Here is a 12,979-nt window from a genome sequence, read left to right as displayed (position 1 = left end):
GCCCAACTCATGGTCCTTTATCCTCAGATAATTCTTTACAGCTCCTCCCATCCCCTTCGTGCTTGTTTTTACTCTGTCAGAGTCTCATCTGTTTTCAATTTAATAATTCTTGTTTGGAGCTTAAAAAATCCCATCAGTGACCTCAGTACCTCAGTTCTTCTCCAACAGCTCAGCCAGACTCTTGCTGTCCTCTAATTCCTGGCATTCCACGTTCTTTTCCTCGTCTGTCCAGCCAGACTCACTTGTCTCACTGACCTACTCTTGATATTCTGCTTTGGCTTGGACTTTCAAACCACTTCAGCCCTCGGTGTGATTCAACACCATTTATTTATTTTTCATGTTTTATTCTCTGTGTTCTTTGAAGCCAATCCCTGCCCTGCCACTGGCCTGGGGTTTGTTTTTTCCGTGCAGTTTGTGGTGTGGGTTCCCACAGCTCCCACTCATCATCTTCCTCCTCCTCCTCCGAGACACTGAGACTGTCACAGTCCCCACCAACGGCCTGCTGGCTCCTTGCAGCAGTGGGATGTCTAATATCTTTATATATAAATTGTCCTTTATTTATTTAAAGCTCGTTATTATCTGCTCATTATTATATTAAATCCAACTCCACCTTGTCCCTGAGGTGACAGAGAGCTGAGTCACCTCACCCCCAAGTGACATTATGGCCTTTCCTCTGCTCCAGGATTCACTTTTTTCCCACCTCTGTTTGCCTCCAGCCTCCTGAGGGAGGAATTCTTTCCAGCCTGTGGCTGTGGATGACAACAAGGGCAGGGGAAATGCAGCCTGGAATTCACCAGGAATAGGCTCCCACCGTGGAGAACCCGAGGCACAGCTCCTGGGGGGTGTTTGATAAGGACCTGTCACCCCCATTTTTGGGTGGATCCCAGTCCCCTGTAGCTGTGGATAACCTGAAGATCCCATCAGAGTGTTTTATCCAAGGAAGGTGTAATATTCCCCTCTTAATTTCAAGTTCAGAATCTGAAAAATAAACACCTGAGAAGAAACTGGGTTCTTCCCACACATCCAACCTCCCTCCCTGTCTCTGCTGGCACTGAGGGGTTTCTGGGGGAGATTTTTAGCTCCCTCAGCTCCTTCCTGTTGCACCCAAAGGCTTTGTGCTCTCAATTCACATTTCTCAGGGTGCAGCTGTGGATGAATCCTCTGAGCACTTCCAGGGAGGCTTCCCTGGTTTTTTTTACCCTCTTCCTGTCACTGCAGGACATCTCCAGTCAATTCTAGGGGTATTCAAGAACCCAAAATCTTTTGATTTTGACAAACTCCATTCTGGGACCAGAATAAAGAACCTCATCCTCAGACTCCTCTTCCAAAAGGTAAAGGATCAGATTCATCCCAGCACTTGCCCTTTCCAAGGAATGTGACTGTGAAGCACAGAAAGACTTGCCTGGACAGCATCTTAGAAGATCACAAAGAGCCTTCTCCAAGGTCTCTCTCCATGGATAATCCATTGATAACAAGGCTTTTCATCTCCTCCTTATGTTGTTTTTTTGTTTCCAGCCATCACCACTTCACCATTCCAGGAGTTTCCCTTGTTTGGGTTTTCCAGCCTGGCCTTTATAAACTTTTCTGTCCCTTTTGTTTTTTATTTTTCATTTTGAATGGATCCCGTCTCTCTCCCAGCAGTTTCACCTATTCCAGGGATTTCTCCAGTTCCTTGTAAATTCCATCTTTTTGGTCCACATGTGATTTTTTTCCAGCAATGTGGGGGTTATTTCCTACCCCCCTGTGTGACACTGGAGCTCAGGAGGCTCTTCCCAAGAAGGTCTGTTGGTGTTCTATCAAACCAACCACACGTTTTCCAAGGAATTCTTCCCCTGCTGATGGGATTTGTGAAAATGTACTGGGATGGGGGGGCTGGGAATTATCCTTCTAGTCCTTGCTGGCTCAGCTGCACAAAGCTAATAATGTCCTTGCTCCTGATGTCACACTTTATGTCCTGCTGAGGTCAAGGTTGTGATTTCAACCAGGAGTCCACTGGACTCCCCCAATCCCGGGTGATTTTGGGATACCCCTGTGTTTTTTGGGATGTCCCTCTGGTGGTGGGGACTGTGCTGCTGGCACCAGCACTGCCCTGTTAGCTGGAAAACCCTCTGGAAGGGGACAATTGGTGTCGTTGTGTGCAGATATCAACGAGTGCGAGCGGGACCCGCTGCTGTGCCGGGGCGGGATCTGCATGAACACCGACGGCAGCTTCGAGTGCATCTGCCCCCCTGGCCACGAGCTGACAGCTGAGGGCAACACCTGCATAGGTGAGAGGCTGGAAACCTGTGTCACAGCGAGGGTTCGAGGGGAATCACGCAGGGAAACTCAGGTCTCGTGCCGGGGGTACGAATATCTTCTTCCCTGGAAGCGCCCGAGACCAGGTTGGAGCAGCCTGGGCTGGTGGAAGGTGTCTCTGCCCATGGCAGAGGGTGGAATGAGATGATCCTTAAGGTCCTTTCCCACTCAAACCATCCTGTGATTCTGTAATATATGGTTAGAACACCCTCACCCGGGAGGGACCAGTGTTGTTCCCAGGGTTTCACTCCATGTACGTTGTTCCTTCTGCTGTTCACTGAGCATTGACCAACAGGGCAACAACAAACTCAGTTTGGAGACCCCGGGGTGGGCACCAGGAGATTCCCAGGGTGGGAATCAGCCCGGCTGGCTGCTCCAACTGCTCTTCCCCCCCCCAGATATCAACGAGTGCTCCCTCAGTGACAACCTGTGTCGCAACGGGCGCTGCGTCAACGTCATCGGCACCTACCAGTGCTCGTGCGACTCGGGCTTCCAGGCCACGCTGGACAGGCAGGGCTGTGTTGGTGAGTCATTCCAGGGCCCCAGGATGAACCCAGAGCCCTCCTGGTGTCTTGCCTGTTATTTAGAACGCTCAGCGGGGCGTTGGAGGGTTGGACAAGGGGGGAACCTCCCGGTTGAGCGACGGCCAAATCTGCTGGTGAGGGAGTGTGGGTGGCTGTGGTTGGGGGGAAGGCATTGGTGTCCTCTTCAGCACCTCTGCTGCGAGGCACATACCCCAACCCACGACCCAAACTGCTGCCTGACCTGTCCCTTGTCCCCAGACATCGACGAGTGCACCATCACCAACGGGGGCTGTGACACCCACTGCTCCAACTCGGAGGGCAGCTACGAGTGCAGCTGCAGCGAGGGCTACGCGCTCATGCCAGACAAGAGGTCCTGTGCAGGTCAGTGCCCATGCCAGACAAGAGGTCCTGTGCAGGTCAGTGCCTGTGCCAGACAAGAGATCCTGTGCAGGTCAGTGCCTGTGCCAGACAAGAGATCCTGTGCAGGTCAGTGCCTGTGCCAGACAAGAGGCCCTGTGCAGGTCAGTGCCCATGCCAGACAAGAGATCCTGTGCAGGTCAGTGCCCATGCCAGACAAGAGATCCTGTGCAGGTCAGTGCCCATGCCAGACAAGAGGCCCTGTGCAGGTCAGTGCCTGTGCCAGACAAGAGGCCCTGTGCAGGTCAGTGCCCATGCCAGACAAGAGATCCTGTGCAGGTCAGTGCCTGTGCCAGACAAGAGGCCCTGTGCAGCTCAGTGCCCACCTCAACCCTCAGAGATGCTGCCCCAGGCACCTCTGTGGCCGCTTCAGGGCGAGAGAGTCTCATTTTTGAGCCTGTTCCCCAGGGGTGATTTTCCTGTCCAGCCCCTCTCACGGGCTCCCAGAACTGCAGGATTTGGAGCAAAGCCCCTCCTGTGCCTCCCTCCTGGGCTTCCACAATCCTGTTTACCTTGGCAACGGTCTCCCCTCTCTAGATATCGATGAGTGTGAGGATAATCCTGACATCTGTGATGGTGGGCAGTGCACAAACATCCCCGGCGAGTACCGGTGCCTCTGCTTCGACGGCTTCATGGCATCCCTGGACATGAAGACCTGCATTGGTGAGGACTGTGCTGCAGCACTGCTGGTGGATGCAGGAGGGGATGCAGAGGGTTGCCCCAGAGTCCTTGTGGTGTTCCATGGTTCTTTTCCTCCTGCAGACGTGAACGAGTGCGACCTCAACCCCAACATCTGCCTGCACGGCGAGTGTGAGAACACCAAGGGCTCCTTCATCTGCCACTGCCAGCTCGGCTACTTCGTCAAGAAGGGAACCACAGGGTGCACAGGTGGGACCTCAGCAGACCTGGAGCCTTCCCAGACAGCTCCCATGGCTGCCACGGAGAGGGCACCGTGCCTGGGGTGTTGTGTGGGGGATGCCGTGGGCACCCAGGGGTGTGGATGTGCTGGGAGCAAATCCTGGGCAGCCAGAGGTGGCCAGGAAAGCAGGGTAGAGACAGGAACTGACCTATTTCTAGTTGAAAGCCAAGCCAGGGGCCTGCCCTTCCTTTAACATCATTTTCCAGGGCTGAGCACAAAAAATGCTCCCTAAAATGCTGAGGTTCCCCAAAATGCTGAGGTTCAGGCTCCTGGGATCCATTGGTATCCATGAGCAGGATCAAAGCTGGACCTCCTCCTGGGCAGTCAGAGGTGGCCAGAAAGGCAGATTAGAGACAAGAGTTGACCTATTTTTAGCTGAAAGCCAAGCCAGGGCCCTGCCCTTCCTTTTGCATCATCTTCCTCAGCCCTTCAGCTCCGGGGTCCGACTCCAGGCAGCCTGTTCCCCAAAATGCTGAGGTTCAGGGCTCCTGGGATCCATTGGAACCCAAACCCAGGAACAGGACCATAGCTGGACCTCCTCCTGGGCAGTCAGAGGTGACCAGGAAGGCAGGTTAGAGACAACAACTGACCTATTTCTAATTGATACCCAAGCCAGGGGCTGCTCTTCTTTTTGCATCATTTTCCAGGGCTGAGCACAGCTCAGCTCTTCTGTTCCCCAAAATGCTGAGGTTCAGGCTCCTGGGATCCATTGGTATCCAAACCATGAGCAGGATCATAGCTGGACCCCCTTCCTGGGCAGCCAGAGGTGGCCAGGAAGGCAGGTTAGAGACAGGAACTGACCTATTTCTAGTTGAAAGCCAAACCTTTCCTTTTGCATCATCTTCCAGCTCAGGGGTCTGACTCCAGGCAGCCTGTTCCCCAAAATGCCGAGGTTCAGGGCTCCTGGAATCCATTGGAACCCAAGCCCAGGAGCAGGATCATGCCTGACTGCTCTCTCCTGCCCTGGGAGGGCTGAGCTGGGTGTCCTTCCTCCCCGCAGACATCGACGAGTGCGAGATCGGGGCGCACAACTGCGACATGCACGCCTCCTGCATCAACGTGCCCGGCAGCTTCAAGTGCAAGTGTCGCACGGGCTGGCTCGGGGACGGGCTGAAGTGCAACGGTGAGTCCCCCCCCGGGAGAGGGAGCTCCTGGGGGCACCTCTGAGGGCTGGGCTAAGCTGGCACGTGGGCTGAGAGCGCCAGGAGTTGGATGAAGAGGGAGCTGGGGGGGCTCAGCCTGGAGAAAAGGAGGCTCAGGGGGGACCTTCTGGCTCGTTGTGACTCCCTGCCAGGAGGGGGGAGCTGGGGAGGGTCGGGCTCTGCGCCCAGGGAACAAGGGACAGGAAGAGGAGGCTGAGGGGAGAGCTCACTGCAGTTACAACTTCCTCGGGAGGGGCAGAGGAGGGGCAGGGACTGAGCTCTGCTCTGATGGGACCAGGGAATGGCTGGAGCTGTGCCAGGAGAGGTTCAGGTGGGATCTCAGGGAAAGGTTTTTCCCCCAGAGGGTGGTTGGGCACTGCCCAGGCTCCCCAGGGCAGTGGGCACAGCCCCAAGGCTGCCAGAGCTCCAGGAGGGTTTGGATGATGCTCTCAGGCACAGGGTGTGACTCTTTGGGATGGTTCTGTGCAGGGCTGAGGGTTGCACTGAGTGATCCTTGGGGGTCCCTCCCAACTCAGGTGGTTCTGTGGGTCACTCTCTGTGACACCCTCACAGGAGGGGAGAGCAGGGAAGGGCTGGGCTCTGCTCCCAGGGAACAAGGGATAGGAAGAGGAGGCTGAGGGGAGACCTCACTGCAGTTACAGTGCAGGAGGGGCAGACCCTGAGCTCTGCTCTGGGGGGACCAGGGACAGGACCCAGGGAATGGCTGGAGCTGTGTCAGGAGAGGTTCAGGTGGGATCTCAGGGAAAGGTTCTTCCCCCAGAGGCTGGTGGGGCACTGACCAGGCTCCCCAGGGCAGTGGGCACAGCCCCAAGGCTGCCAGAGCTCCAGGAGGGTTTGGATGATCCTCTCAGGCACATGGGGATGGGCCTGTGCAGGGCCAGGAGTTGGACTGGATGATCCTTGGGGGTCCCTTCCAACCTGGCATGTTCTGGGATTCCGTGACAAGAGGAAGCATCCCTTCCCAGGTCTGGTAAAACCCATTCCCAGGGCTGACAGGACCCATTCCCAGGGCTGGTAGCACCTGTTCCCAGGGCTGCCCATTCCAAAGGCTGGCAGAGCCTATTCCCAGGCCTGGTAGAACCCATTCCCAGGGTTGGCAGGGCCCATTCCCAGGGGTGGTAGAACCCATTCCCAGGGCTGGTAGAACCCATTCCTAGGGTTGGTGCAGCACCCATTCCAAAGGCTGACGGGTCCCATTCCCAGGGCTGGTAGAAGTTCCCTCAGGGGAAGTTTAGGTTGAAAATTAGGGAAATTTTATTCATGGAGAGGGTTGTCAAGCCCTGGAAGGGGCTGTCCAGGGAGGTGGTGGAGTCACCATCCCTGGAGGGATCTCAAAGCTGTGTAGATGTGGCACCTGGGGCCACGGGCGAGCGTCGTGGTCACAGAGGCCGGAGAAGCTCCCGGAGATCCGTCGGAGCCTCGCGAGCACCCCGAGAACCTCCTGGAGCGTCCCTGAGCCCCCAGAGCTGCCCAGGCTCGAGGGGCAGGGCCGGAGGCAGAGCCCTGACGGGGTGTTCTCCCTGCCCAGACCTGGACGAGTGTGCAACCGAAGAGCACAAGTGCAACCTCAACGCCAACTGCGTGAACACGCCCGGCTCCTACCGCTGCGCCTGCCGCGAGGGCTTCAACGGCGACGGCTTCTCCTGCTCAGGTGAGGCCACGGGCAGCAGGAATGTGGCCTGGGACGTGGAATTTTATCCCAGTTATGCCCCAAAAATCCCCCACTTTGACAGGGGCACTGGCAGTTTCTCTTTAAGTGTAGACAATGGATGGACCTGCATGTTTGAGGGCTTTTAATTAGAAAGTTGTCGTGAAAGGGGTGGTGGGGTGGTGGGGTGTTCTCATCCAAGCTGCAGCAGCTCCAGGGGGGGTGTTTAAGCCCCTCACAGCTCGTTATGCAGATGTAACAAGCCTTAAGCAAAAAACCTTTAGGGATTGTTATTTCTCACAGTTCCAAGTCGCTGGATATTCCCTGGAGCTGCTCTCCCAGACAAAATAACTCCCTGATCCCAAACCATTTTGCTTCCTTTTTTTTTTTTTCCTACTGCTTCAACTCAAAGGGTGGTTTGGAATATTTAATTTTGCTTCGTGTTATCGCAGCTTTACTTGAAGAAACAACCCCTCTGGAGGAATTCCTCCTGGGCAGACACGTCATTCTCTTTTCTGAGCTTCTTTCCTTCTCATCCTTCGCCCTCTTCCCCGCCAGTCTGGCTCAGCACCCTGGGGGGCGTGTCTGGGCTTCCCCCAAAATCCCAGATGTCCCCCCAAAATCCACTTACACCTCAGATACCTTCAGCAGGGATCCCCCACCCCCTCAGCAGGGATCCCCCACCCCCTCAGGATGTATTTGGGGAGGCTCAGGGCAATGAGGAGAACTGCAGCCCCCTCGCAGAAGAGGGGCTGAGGGTTGGACTGGATGATTCTTGTGGGTCTCTTCCAACTCACTATGTTCTGGGATTCTGGGATTCTGTAATCTAAGCTGCCACAGGAGCATCTTTCACAAGGTACTTGCTCAGTTCAGAAATGTTCCCCTCTGCTGCAGCTTATGTCCCTGATGAATGGGAGGTTCCACGGGACAAGATCAGTCTCCTCCGAGAGCTGGGACAGGGGTGGGATGGGCTTGTGGGAATGCTGAGGGCGAGTTGAGGGAAGTGCCACGTGCTGGGGGATGCTGTGTCACTGTCCTGCTGGCTCTCTCTAGACGTGGATGAGTGTGCAGACAACGTGAACCTGTGTGAGAACGGGCAGTGCCTCAATGCCCCCGGCGGGTACCGCTGCGAGTGCGAGATGGGCTTCAACCCCACCGAGGACAGCAAGGCCTGCCAGGGTGAGTGCCCGGAGTTCTGCCCAGCTCAGTGCCCACCTCCCTTCTGTCCTTCCCTCTCCACTGCTCTGTCACCACCCAGCCCATTGCTAAGGCCCCCCATCACCTGGTGGTGCAAAGCTCCTGAGCTTCCAGCTGGCAGGAGTTGGTCCCCAGCCTTCAGAGGGGTTGGGGTAGGCCAAGGGTTCCTGAAAAATGTGGGCAGGGATGAGAGGAGAGGGCACTGATGGAATATTCCTGCAAAATGTGGGCATGGGTGAGAGGAGAGGGCACTGATGGAATATTCCTGCAAAATGTGGGCATGGGTGAGAGGAGAGGGCACTGATGCAACACTCATGCAAAATGTGGGCATGGGTGAGAGGAGAGGGCACTGAGAGCAGTCCTGCTCACCCAGGAGATGGTGTCCCATGGCACCAAAAGCCATCCTGAGATGGGTCACCCCCAGCAGGGCCGTGGTGGGACAGGAGAAGCCTGTGCTGGCCCTGCCTCTGGCACACCCTGAGTGCCCAGCTCTGCCTGTTTTTGCAGACATCGATGAGTGCACCTTCCAGAACATCTGTGTCTTTGGCACCTGCCAGAACCTGCCCGGGATGTTCCGCTGCGCCTGCGACGATGGATATGAGCTGGACAGGAGTGGAGGCAACTGCACAGGTCAGGGCTGCTGGGAGAGGGGCACTGCTCTGGGTGGCACCAGCAGCCTAAAGCCAGCTCAGTGTCCCCATGGGACGCTGGAAGGGGGACAGGAGGGACAGCTCAGTGTGGCTCTGCTCCTTTCTGCTGCCTCTGGGAGGGTGGTGGGAGGTGGGACAAGGCAAGGCCTGTTTCTAGAAGGGGTTTGGTGACCATCCCATGACCATCCTTAGGAACCCCAAGGTGTGGGTGTTCACCTGCAGAGCTCAGGGCTGTGGTTTCTGTGCCAATCTTCACCCTGTTTTTCACTCTGCACCCTTCCATCCCTTCAGACATCAATGAATGTGCAGACCCTGTGAACTGCATCAACGGGCTCTGCGTCAACACCCCCGGCAGCTACTTGTGCAACTGCCCCCAGGACTTCGAGCTGAACCCCACCGGGGTGGGCTGTGTGGGTGAGTGGGGACCTGCATGGAGAGCACCTTGGGGGGCCTTCTTGGTGGTGCCTCAGAGCTGGAACTGGCCACTACCAGGCTGGCTGACCACCAGAAGAAAAGGAGCCATCTCCTGTTGGGCCTGGCCCACCTTGTGTCACCCATGTGGGTGCTCTGCTTCTTGAAGAAGTTATTCCAGGGAAGCTCTGGGGCTGTTCTTATTCCCTGGAAGTGTCCAAGGCACTGTTGGACAGGGCTTGGAGCAACCTGGGCTGGTGGAAGGTGTCCCTGCCTGTAGCAAGGGGTGGAACTCCATGACCCTCAAGGTCCTCCCAGCCCAAACCAGTCTGGGACCCCGTGATTCTGTTCCTCCTGTGCACACAAAGTTTCCTGGAGGGGCTCTGCTCACCCAGCGCTGTCTTTGTGCAGACACCCGTGTCGGGAATTGCTTCCTGGACACCCAGGATCGAGGAGATGGGGGGATCTCCTGCAGTGCAGAGATCGGAGTCGGGGTCACTCGGGCCTCCTGCTGCTGCTCCCTGGGCCGTGCCTGGGGCAACCCCTGCGAGCTGTGCCCTCCAGCCAACACCAGTGAGTTGGGCAGTGCCTGGGGGGAACTCGGGAATGCGGTGGATGGACAGCAGGGAAGGGAGACAGGGGTGCTTCCCTATGGATTCTCGACTCAGGGAGGGGCTCCTGGGTCCTGGATTTGCTGGGGAAGCTGAGGGAGAGGGAGGCAACCCTGTGCAGGGCCAGGCAGGGCAGGGGAGGGGTGAAGGGGGGTGGGGGAGACCCGGCTGGTCGTGCCTTGTTGGGATTCAGGTTGGGATCCTTCATCCCTAGTCTGGTGGGGGATGTGGAATTACCCTGTTATTCCAGCAGGCAGGCAGAGCCAGGAGGGATAATTTGGCTTGGCAGGCCATGGAAGTCAGGCTGCTCCCTCTGCCACCACCCCCACCCCCGTGGCCTGTTTTTCCCGGGTTTTTCCCGCTTCTCCCTCCCCCTCCTGTTTCCTGGGAGCCCCCCCACGAGCTCTGGACCCCCCTGACTGATTTTTCCACAGCTGAGTACAAGACCCTGTGCCCTGGAGGGGAAGGATTCCGGCCCAACCCCATCACTGTCATCCTGGAGGGTGAGTTATCCTGTGCCCCATGCCGGGGGTGCTGGGGAAGCCCAACCCTGTGAGGGCACTGCTGGGTGCCCACCTTTGAATCACAGAATCAGCTGGGTTGGAAGGGACCTCTGAGATCATCAATCCAAGCCTTGATCCAACCCCGCTGTGGTTCCCAGCCCAGGGCACTGATGCCACATCCAGTCTCAGCTTAAAAACCTCCAGGGATGGAGAATCCACCCCTTCCCTGGGCAGCCCATTCCAATGGCTGAGCACCCTCTCTGCAAAGAAATTCTCCCTGATATCCAACCTAACCCTCCCCTGGCACAGCTTCAGACCCAGCCCTCTTGTCTTGCTGATGGTTGCCTGGGAAAAGAGACCAACCCCCCCCCGGCTCCCCCCTCCTGTCAGGGAGTTGCAGAGAGTGAGGAGGTCTCCCCTGAGCCTCCTCTTCTCCAGGCTGAGCCCCCCCAGCTCCCTCAGCCTCTCCTCCCAGCACTTGTGCTCCAGTCCCTTCCCCAGCCTCGTTGCTCTCCTCTGGACCTGCTCCAGCCCCTCCATGTCCTTCCTGAAGTGAGGGGCCCAGAGCTGGACACAGTTTGGATGTGCTCTCCTGGGATGAGCTCCTGCTCCGGGAGGTGTTGGGATGGACCCTCTGGGGTGCCAGGCAAGCCAACACCTCCCTCTGCTCTCCCTCCCCAGACATCGACGAGTGCCAGGAGCTGCCAGGGCTGTGCCAGGGCGGCAACTGCGTCAACACCTTCGGCAGCTTCCAGTGCGAGTGTCCCCTCGGGTACTACCTCAACGAGGACACGCGGATCTGCGAAGGTACCGGGGCCCCAAAATCATGAAAATCCCTTCTCTGGGCTGGTGCCCAGCCTGCCCGACCCCATGTCGTGCCCTCTCCCCCCGTGCCCGCTGGTTTGACCCCCCACTCGCCCTGTTTTTGGCAGATATCGACGAGTGCTCTGCCCACATCGGGATCTGCGGCCCTGGCACCTGCTACAACACCCTGGGCAACTACACCTGCGTGTGCCCCCCCGAGTACATGCAGGTCAACGGAGGGAACAACTGCATGGGTACGGCAGGGGCTGGGCCATACTGGGCCATACTGGGCCATACTGGGCCATATGGGGATGGGGTGGCACTGCCCAGCCTGTACCCGGGCCTGGCGCTGGGCTGGGGGCTGAGGGGGGGCAGCACAAGGGCTGGGAGTGACCAGTGGGACCCACTGCCAGGGCTGGCAGAACCCCCTTCCCGGGGCTGGTAGAACCTCTTCCCAGGGCTGCCACTCCAAAGGCTGGCAGGATCCATTCCCAGGAGTGGTTGGTAGCACTTCTTCCCAGGGTTGCCATTCCAAAGGTTGGAATGGCAGGACCCGTTCCTGGGGTGGTAGAACCCATTCCTAGGGCTGGCAGGACCATTCCCAGGGCTGGTAGGGCCCATTCCAAAGCCTCACAGCTTCCATTCCCAGGGCTGGCAGGACCCGTTCCCAGGGCTGGCAGGACCCATTCCCAGGAGTGGGAGCACCTCTTCCCAGGGCTGCCATTCCAAAGGTTGGAATGGCAGGACCCGTTCCCAGGGCTGGTAGAACCCATTCCCAGGGTTGGCACAGCACCCATTCCCAGGGCTGGTAGAACCTCTTCCCAGGGCTGCCATTCCAAAGGCTGGCAGGACCCATTCCCAGGGGTGGTACAGCACCCATTCCCAGGGTTGGCACAGTATCCATTCCCAGAGCTGGTAGGACCCATTCCCAGGGCTGACAGGACCCATTCCCAGGAGTGGGAGCACCTGTTCCCAGGGCTGCCATTCCAAAGGCTGGCAGGACCCATTCCCAGGGCTGGTAGCACCTCTTCCCAAGGCTGGTAGAACCCATTGCAAAGGCTGACAGGTCCCATTTCCAGGGCTGGTAGAACCCATTCCCAGGGCTGGTAGAACCCATTCCCAGGGGTGATAGAACCCATTCCCAGGGCTGGTAGAACCCATTCCCAGGGCTGGCAGAACCCATTCCCAGGGGTGATAGAACCCATTCCCAGGGCTGGCGCAGCACCCATTCCAAAGCCTGGCAGGTCCCATTCCTAGAGCTGGTAGAACCCATTCCCAGGGCTGGCAGGACCCATTCCCAGGGCTGGCAGTGCCCGTGCCAGGCTGGGAATGCTGCCTGTGCTGCCTCTGCAGACATGAGGAAGAGCGTGTGCTACCGCAACTACAACGACACGTGTGAGAACGAGCTCTCCTTCAACATGACCAAGAAGATGTGCTGCTGCTCCTACAACATTGGCAAGGCCTGGAACAAGCCCTGTGAGCCCTGTCCCACCCCTGCCAGCCGTAAGTCACCTCATTCCCTGCTGTCCCCTCGCTTTTCCAGGGATTCTGATGCCCAAAAGCCAGGAAATAACTCCCTAAAACTCTTTTTGGAAGCAAAAAGCACTCGTTTATTCCATGCTGGATGCACAGGAATGTTTTCCCAAGTGTGCATCCTGAGCTATATAGGAGTTAGATCTTTGTACTGTCATCTAATTACAGTATTTTTATGATACTTTATGCTTTCTATTGTCATTTAATTTGCAATATTTGGACATCACCTCAGCTGTTACACCCACTTCCAAAACTGTCCCTCCCATAACACCACCCCTGACACACCTCCCAGATTTAACCCAGA

General features: G+C 57.1%; 1 protein-coding gene across 1 annotated transcript in view; it reads left to right on the top strand.

Annotated features, from left to right (window-relative positions):
* LOC113987600 (fibrillin-2-like) overlaps window positions 1-12,979 on the top strand; it is a gene marked incomplete at its 5' end in the record, with an annotated part of 77,777 nt that overhangs the window by 41,726 nt on the left and 23,072 nt on the right. The window contains 15 exons of the mRNA XM_039390598.1: window positions 2,142-2,267; window positions 2,694-2,819; window positions 3,078-3,200; window positions 3,774-3,899; window positions 3,999-4,124; window positions 5,156-5,278; window positions 6,847-6,969; window positions 8,020-8,145; window positions 8,671-8,793; window positions 9,105-9,227; window positions 9,636-9,797; window positions 10,270-10,338; window positions 11,020-11,145; window positions 11,271-11,396; window positions 12,496-12,645. Coding sequence (XP_039246532.1) covers window positions 2,142-2,267; window positions 2,694-2,819; window positions 3,078-3,200; window positions 3,774-3,899; window positions 3,999-4,124; window positions 5,156-5,278; window positions 6,847-6,969; window positions 8,020-8,145; window positions 8,671-8,793; window positions 9,105-9,227; window positions 9,636-9,797; window positions 10,270-10,338; window positions 11,020-11,145; window positions 11,271-11,396; window positions 12,496-12,645 — 1,878 coding nt within the window. The remainder of the gene's footprint in view (window positions 1-2,141; window positions 2,268-2,693; window positions 2,820-3,077; window positions 3,201-3,773; window positions 3,900-3,998; window positions 4,125-5,155; window positions 5,279-6,846; window positions 6,970-8,019; window positions 8,146-8,670; window positions 8,794-9,104; window positions 9,228-9,635; window positions 9,798-10,269; window positions 10,339-11,019; window positions 11,146-11,270; window positions 11,397-12,495; window positions 12,646-12,979) is intronic.

The sequence above is a fragment of the Pipra filicauda genome, unplaced genomic scaffold (assembly GCF_003945595.2).
Source record: "Pipra filicauda isolate LSUMZ 115617 unplaced genomic scaffold, ASM394559v2 scaffold846_size100090_pilon, whole genome shotgun sequence".
Lineage (NCBI taxonomy): Eukaryota > Metazoa > Chordata > Aves > Passeriformes > Pipridae > Pipra > Pipra filicauda.
The sequence above is the reverse complement of the archived record's forward strand: the minus strand, read 5'-3'. Positions and strand labels throughout refer to the sequence as shown.